General features: G+C 50.2%; 2 protein-coding genes across 2 annotated transcripts; both read left to right on the plus strand.

Annotated features, from left to right (window-relative positions):
- On the plus strand, nucleotides 1-3,843 carry T310_3841 (Non-specific serine/threonine protein kinase; the record flags this gene model as incomplete). The annotated part of the gene is made up of 4 exons (XM_013473315.1): nucleotides 1-213; nucleotides 270-343; nucleotides 398-3,706; nucleotides 3,792-3,843. The coding sequence occupies 4 exons, from the start codon at nucleotides 1-3 to the stop codon at nucleotides 3,841-3,843; spliced, it is 3,648 nt and encodes a 1,215-aa protein (XP_013328769.1).
- A 1,987-nt stretch (nucleotides 3,844-5,830) lies between these two features.
- T310_3842 (uncharacterized protein) lies at nucleotides 5,831-6,892 on the plus strand (the record flags this gene model as incomplete). The annotated part of the gene is made up of 5 exons (XM_013473316.1): nucleotides 5,831-6,134; nucleotides 6,189-6,290; nucleotides 6,376-6,548; nucleotides 6,592-6,663; nucleotides 6,800-6,892. 5 exons carry the CDS (start codon nucleotides 5,831-5,833, stop codon nucleotides 6,890-6,892), a joined length of 744 nt encoding a protein of 247 aa, XP_013328770.1.
- Between the last annotated feature and the right edge of the window lie 1,111 nt (nucleotides 6,893-8,003).

Raw genomic sequence — 8,003 nt, forward strand, 5'->3', positions numbered from 1 at the left:
ATGGACGGGGACCACGTTGTGGACTCGCAAGCCGAGTCCAAGTCCGTCACAAGCACGCCAGAGGCGATGCCGAATGCTCCCGAAGCAGTGGAACAATCTCCCAACACAACCAGTGTGAAAGGGGCAATACAGGATGATGAAGCAAGCCGGTTACGAGAACTCGAGGCGAGTATCCGTGATCAAGATGATCTCGAGAGAGATATTGGCCGTCAGGTGCGTCCCTTATTAAGGTTCTTTTTATCTGATATTGGTTCTAATGAAGGCTGCAGGCCGATCAACTGCTCATGGAGCAGGAGGATGAGCGTGACAACAAGAGACTAGAGCGCACCATGAACGAGAAGAAGTATGACTCTCAGCCAACTTTCTTATACGCATTTTGATATTGACAATAGCTTAGAAAACTCGAGATGCAAGTCGTCAAGTTATACCAACGCCTCTCACAACCTGTCGGTCCCGCGCAGGGTGTTCGCATCCAGTCCGAGATTACAAAGGCACAGTCCCGCATATCCGCCCTCGAAGTTGACTTGAAGGAGATCCAGCAGCGCATCGATGAACGCCATCAGAAGCAAAATGCGGTCCAAGCGACGGAGAGTGGGAGGCTGCCGAATGAGTCACGAAGAGACTACCTTATTCGGACAGGCAAGATCACCCCGTTCTCAAAGATCAGTGCGGGACCAAAAGAGGGCCCTTTAGCAAGCCTACATGACGCCTTGATCGATGCTGAAGACGAGCGCGATGAGGCTGAAGCGCTGGAGCAAGCCAAACACAGAGGCGCCGTCTCCCACCGCGAACTCCGGCTTCCTGGCCTTGACTTTAGTGATGCAGGCGAAGAGATCTCGGAAGAGGAAGAAGATTTTGCGCCTGAGCGTCCTCAGAAAAGGAGAAGACTATTATCCCGCGATTCTCGAAAAGCCGCCGAGAAATCTGGGAGAAAGGCTACGACGAGAGATAAAGATGACTCGCTCACTTATGTCGACAGTGAAGTAAGTGAAACGACATCAGTAGACGAGTATGAGTATACTCGTAGGGAACCTTCGAGGAGGAGGGCGCCTAAGGAAGCAAGCCCTACAGACGGCGAAGTGGAGGATCTTCGCGGACTCGATGATGGGAACGAAGATTTTTATCAGCGTCGACTCAAGCGCTGGGTACAACGAAGAGCGGCAGCCCGCAAGCGCGCTGCTAAGACCAAAACCGAAACAGTGGAGGGCAACACGCATGAAGAACATATGGACGACAGTCATCAAACTGCTCAGACAGAGGAATGGTTCTTGCCACACCCGACAGTTCCAGATGCCGAGTTTGATGGAGGCTTCCGGTTGCCCGGAGATATCTATCCAGTTCTCTTTGACTACCAGAAGACCGGGGTCCAATGGCTCTGGGAGCTTTATCAACAACAGGTTGGGGGGATCATCGGAGATGAGATGGGACTGGGAAAGACCATTCAAGTCATCTCGTTTTTGGCTGGCCTTCACTATAGTAGGAAGCTGACAAAGCCTGTCATTGTGGTGACCCCGGCAACCGTCATGAAGCAGTGGGTGACTGAGTTCCATCGCTGGTGGCCTCCATTTCGGGTGTCCATTTTACATACCTCAGGCAGTGGTATGATCAATATCAAGAGTGAAAGCAGCCGAGAAAATGCTCTGGCCTCTCAGATGTGGGATCCCAAGCGGTCTTATGGTACCACCAAAACTCAAAAGGTGGCAAAGAAAATTGTGAAACGAGTGGTTGAAGAAGGTCACGTCCTCGTCACCACTTATTCGGGTCTGCAAACATATGCCCCGGTTCTGATCCCGGTCGAATGGGGATGTGCCATTCTCGACGAAGGACACAAGATTCGTAACCCGAACACGGCGATTACCATCCACTGTAAGGAGCTCCGGACGCCACATCGTCTGATTCTGTCCGGCACTCCGATGCAGAACAACCTGACGGAGCTCTGGTCATTGTTTGACTTCGTCTTTCCGATGCGCCTAGGGACGCTGGTCGACTTTCGAAACCAGTTTGAATTTCCCATTCGTCAAGGCGGTTATGCAAATGCGACGAATCTGCAAGTGCAGACGGCTGCGAGATGTGCAGAGACCTTAAAGGATGCCATCAGTCCTTACCTCCTGCAGAGATTCAAGGTCGATGTTGCGGCGGATCTTCCCAAGAAAAGCGAACAGGTACTGTTCTGTAAGCTGACACCACTCCAGAGGAAAGCCTACGAGGTCTTCCTCCAATCAGAGGAGATGGCGGCCATTTTTGCCGGGCGAAGACAGGTACTCTATGGGGTTGACGTGCTCCGCAAGATTTGCAATCATCCTGATCTGCAGAACCACAAGCTGCTATCATCAGAAGCCGGCTATGATTACGGTAGTCCTGCGAAATCGGGGAAGATGCAGGTCGTCAAGTCTTTGCTTGAATTGTGGAAGGACACGGGCCACAAGACTTTGTTATTTGCGCAGCATCGGATCATGCTCGACATTCTCGAGAAATTTATCAAGTCCTTACCAGGTTTCAAGTATCGGAGGATGGATGGAGACACTCCCATTCAACACCGTCAAAACCTAGTTGACGAGTTCAACAATAGTCCAGATTTGCACGTGTTTTTGCTCACCACCAAGGTTGGAGGGCTCGGCGTCAATCTGACGGGAGCTGACCGGGTCATCATATATGACCCTGATTGGAATCCGTCTACTGATGTACAGGCCCGCGAAAGAGCATGGAGGCTCGGTCAAAAACGCGACGTCAGCATCTACCGCCTCATGACGGCAGGCACTATCGAGGAGAAGATTTATCATAGACAAATCTTCAAACAATTCCTCACGAATAAAGTTCTCAAGGATCCGAAACAGCGGCAGACCTTCGACATGAGCAACCTGCACGACCTCTTTTCGCTGGGGAACGATGGGCCCACAGAGACAAGTTCTCTTTTCAAGGACGCGAAGGTAACATACCAGGCAGCGGACCACACCTCGAAGTCTGGTTCAAAAGCCACCACCAGCAAGAGCAACCCGACCCCAGATCCTCAGGATGACAAGGCGGATATCAAAAATGTCGCCGGAGTCGCGGCCATGGAGCAGTATCAAGACGATGAAGAGCAAAGCGGTGAGGCCAATACATCGGGGGCTCCCAACTCGGAGGCTCGATTGATGGAGAGCATCTTTGCGCGTTCCGGTGTTCATTCAGCTCTTGAGCACGACCAAATTGTGAATGGGAAACGTGTAGTGACGGCCGACCCCAAGATCATCGAAGCAGAAGCCAAGCGAGTGGCTGCGCAAGCTGCCGCTGAACTGCGCAAAGCTGGAGAGGCGGCACGATCCGTTCCCATTGGGACGCCGACCTGGACTGGCCAGTTCGGTATCGCCGGCAGACCTGAAGAAACTGCCCAGCCTGCAGTCGGAGGCGCCAGCAGCACAGCCCGCCGGGCCGGAGCAGGTCCATCTTCAGCAAGCATTCTGGCGAACCTCGCCAACCGATCCGGTCAAGGCACGTCTCGCAATAGTAATAGTCCGGCCCCCGCAGGTGGTCTGAATTTCATGACAATGATCCGGGACTTCATGCTCGCACATGGAGGATCAGTGTACACCCAGATGCTGATCGACCACTTCAATCGGTTCTGCACGACGCCGCAGCGATCAGCCGAGTTTAAGGAGATGCTCAAGACGATCGCTGTGTTGGAGAAGGGAGGCCGGAATGGTCGTGGCAGGTGGTCGTTGAAGGAAGAGTATGCGAAACGGAAGTAAAGCCATCGTCATCACATTGAAGTGTACTATTATCACTGTACTGTACTGTACTTTAACGTCGATCAGGATGCGAAATATAGATGATACCCTTGGTTATGGAATAGAGTTTCATGATTAATGAGAATCGTTTTCCCTCTGTGCTAGGTCCGGTTCCATTGTGATTTTCTCCCAATGCAACTAACTTCAGGCAATCAATAATCGTCCGTATTTACCTGTAGTCAGGCTACGACCGCTAAGAAGTTATTGTTCTTATTAGATTTGTTACGTTATATTATTTATATTATATTACCTATTCCGTACTGTACATCTGTGCATGATTGTAGCCAACGTAGGTAGGTAGGTAGTCATCGACATGTTTCATCCCAAACGAAGCAGGTAACAGACAAAAAAAATTACAGGTCTCTGTACGAAGTACGAAGTAGAACAACACAGTCAGAATGAAACATTTCTTCCGTGAACTCGACACTTAACATTAAAATGAAAACGAGACAACGGCAAATGGCTACGGAGTACTCCGTACGTGCCGGAATGTTTCACCGGAACTCGTGAGATGGAGGCGCTGCCTACCTAGGTAGTTTCTGGTAGGAGCTATTTATGGTAGGTACCAGGTACGTATGCTCTGACTGACTACCTGCTTACCTGCTTACCTGCTTACCTACTAGGGTACAGGTAGGTAGGTAGGTAGGTAGGTAGGTATGGACTACAAAGTACGGAGTCGATACATTTACGGAATAGAAGCGGGCAGTGTCCGTAGTGAGTGAACGGACTAGCTATATTCTAGAGAAAAAAAATCTTTCTGCACTAGGGATAGGGAGTATGGAGTGCCCCATAAGATTAACCCAGCCAGTGGATTCAGGATGTTGAATTTTTATTTTCCAAGCGCTGAATATTTATAGCATTGGTTGGGAACTTCATCGCAAACTTCTTCCAAATCAAGTATGAGATATAGAAGGATCCGGTGTGAGTCTAACAATTGTTGATCGCATATGATGAACAGATCATGGAACTAGATGGACCATTATGACTATTATTGATCAGCCTAGTCTGTAACCGCTACCCTTGTTGTTTCTCTCTGTTTTTCTTTTTCTTTTTTTTGTTATGGCGCTTAAATTCATGTTAATGGTTAAACAATGAGTGCTCCGCCTCCGCCTTGCGACTACAATTCTTTGTTAGGTACTCCGTACTTCGGTCGATATTAGTCACTGTGCATCTTTTATGCGTTACATACTCGCAGCAACACTCAATTAAGTGGAGAAGGCACTGTACTCCGTACCTAGGTACCTATCTAAGGTGTTTAGCTTAAGCGAAAGATATGCGAGTTGCGGGAACTGCCAGTTAGTCGAAGACTCGAAGCATTGTCATTGGCCGTTCTGTTTGCTGTCCAACAAAAAAATGTCTCACCTGCTTTACTGCCTTTTTCTATGATTTGAAAGGTGATGCTCCGGCTCCGCAAAAACATTGCCTGCTGGGGTTGGGATCGTCGTCTTGCGGTTTGGCCCCATGTATGCACTGTACTGTACCTAACTGGGTAAGGCCCAGCTTGGCAATTTGGTGTCTTTTGTTTAGGTAGGTCAGTACGGTGTACCTAGGTATATATTGCTTCGCCCAGCAAACGAATTTACAACACTTGACCACTTCAAGGCTAAATTCGGTGATAGGTATTATTATTATCGGCCTTTTGCAGCGGTCATACAAAAGTTTCCCGGATCTGTCGGTGCATCTCCACCTAGCCTGAGGGGCCTGGTGGATCGGACCCTGAGCGTCCCAGGGATCAAAAGAAGCTGACAGCAAACAAACAGGGAAGCTCTGGGACCAAGTAACGTCATAGCGAGATTCAAAAGTCCAGGGCACTTGTTCGATAGGCGTTGTTAGTGCTGACGAGATTGTCGATCTTCCGTGGAGCTGGAGTTACAGAGTCCTTCGTCCTGAAGTTTTCTCTTGGTTACGACAGAAAGCTCTCTTTTTGGAGCCGTTTGTGGCAGTGACTTGAAATTGATATAAATTCATCTTGATAGCCTCTCGTGGAAGGAAATTCTTCTACACAGCCGCGCTCGCTCACAAACGACGCTTGAAGTCATCATATCTCAATTCTATCGTCTATCACCATGCTCTTCACCAAGCTTGTCTGCTCCCTCGCCGCTCTGGCTACCGCGGTCTCTGCCTTGCCGCTCCAGTCTCGTCAGAACCAGAACAAGGGCGTCGTTCTCAGGACCACAGGCGGACACAACCCCCAGCACAACGACCTCTACGTCGTTCCCTACCACACCGGTGCCGGCCTCAACGATGCCGTCCTCACTACGAATATCACGAAGGCGGCCCAATTCTCCTGGAACGGCACCACTCTCCAGTACAACACCGGGCAGAGCTTCTCGTGGGGACTCAACCTGGCGCCCGACACCAACTATGCTGGTGAGTAATGACTCCAAGATTAGTAGGCACATTAATTAACCCATCTTCATCTAGCGTGGGAGCCTGTCACCATTGACGCCGGCTCCGCAACCGCTGGTATCTCCATCAACGGCTCTTATGTGACCGTGAACGGCCCTGAGTTCGACGGATGGCTTGGTAGGTCACCATTTCTCGATCTGATGTCCTCACGCTAATGGGAACTTCCTTCATAGTTTGCGACTGGTACCACGATGCCCCTCAGCTTTTCTGGGCCGTCGCCAGGTACAGCCACTACGGCTACCCGTCCACCTGCAGCAAGGTCCAACTCGTGGCGCAGCAAGCCACTCAGTGAATCTTCGGCTGTGTCAAAGACGGAGATCGTATGAGAGGGAGATTGGAGGAGCCCATAATAGTCGGGGTGGAAGGGAAGTAGTGGTATGTGGGAGACTCTGTATAGTATTGTTATATGGATCGCAAGGTGCTATTACTCACGGTGATAATTAATAATGTCCTGATACTGGTGCACTCTTTTGACGCTAATGTGTACGGTGTAAGTAATTGGCAAAATTTTGGCATTGAAGAACTGCTCTGTTCTGTATGTATATCATGCAGTTAGTCTGACATTTTATATTTTAAATATATGCAGTGAAGACCAGACAGATACTTTACCAACTGTTTTTTTGCAGTTTGACACATCAATATCAAACAATAATACACACAGCAAAAAGGCTCACACACCAGATTTTCAGCTATCTAAGGTTAAACTGCAGCAGATGTGATAGAACATGAACCACGGAATGGAACTGGATCCTCGAGAGGAGCCACGGTTCGATGCTTACCGAGACTGGCTGTTGGTACCGCGTAGAAAACACCAGAAGAGACATGAAAGACGACGATTCTCGAAAAACTCACCATCTCACGATAACGATACTTAACGGTTTTCCATACAACATAATACGCGATATGGACTGCACTGATATGATAAGGCCTGTGCCAGTCACGTGGAGAAGATGACGACGGCCAAAAATAGAGCGAGTGCTGGTCTTAGCTGATCTGCTGTCTCAGAGACGTGCAGCGAGGGTGGCGAATCAGAGGGCGACAAGCACCCCGGCATGCCAGCCGAGGCCCGCTTAGCAACCGAATCGGCCAATCGCATGGCGCTGGTGGCTCCCAGGGGCAGCACATGGCCAATCCGCGTCCAGGCCAGGATCATCAATCAATCTTAAAGAATGGTCTAAAAAAAAGTCGGCTGTGTGATCCGGGCATTTGTTGACGGGCGGGACTCATGGAGTTGCGAGGCTCGTGACTGCGATCTGGACGAGGCTTTTCCCTCCTGAGGAAGACCGACCTCAGCCTGGCGTGACTCTGGTCTGCCCTGTCCACTGCTCTCCGCGAAGATCTTCCATCATCTTCTGAGCCGCAGTCGTTCCTCCAGTTCTCTCGTTTTGCCCTCGTTTGACAGTCACTCGCTTCTTCGGTGACGGTCACCTGTTCAGTGTTGACCGGATAGTGGTGTGGCCTCTGTCCCTGCTTCCACACCTCACGCACCCTGCCTAACCTCCCTTCCGTCGTCTGCATCCGAGTCCCGACTCTCTTAACACCCTCCATCGCTCCATCGCAACGAGTTGGCCCTTTCTGACGCATATCGGCCTTCTTTTGAATCCATCCCATATACCAACCTTTTAGGTCTGCAGGCCTACGGGTTGTGTCGGAGGATATCAGGCAAACCGACGATCTGAATTCAGGTCTATCCCTTGAATCGATCTTCAGTGGGGTAATCACCCACCGCTTGATACTCTGTCAAAATGCGTTCGTTTACGTTGTTGAGTCTGCTCTGTACGCTGCTCATACTGGCTACCCTGTCGACGGCATGGCAATGGCCGCAGACGC

This window comes from Rasamsonia emersonii (assembly GCF_000968595.1).
Source record: "Rasamsonia emersonii CBS 393.64 chromosome Unknown ctg1118621760086, whole genome shotgun sequence".
Taxonomy (NCBI): domain Eukaryota; kingdom Fungi; phylum Ascomycota; class Eurotiomycetes; order Eurotiales; family Trichocomaceae; genus Rasamsonia; species Rasamsonia emersonii.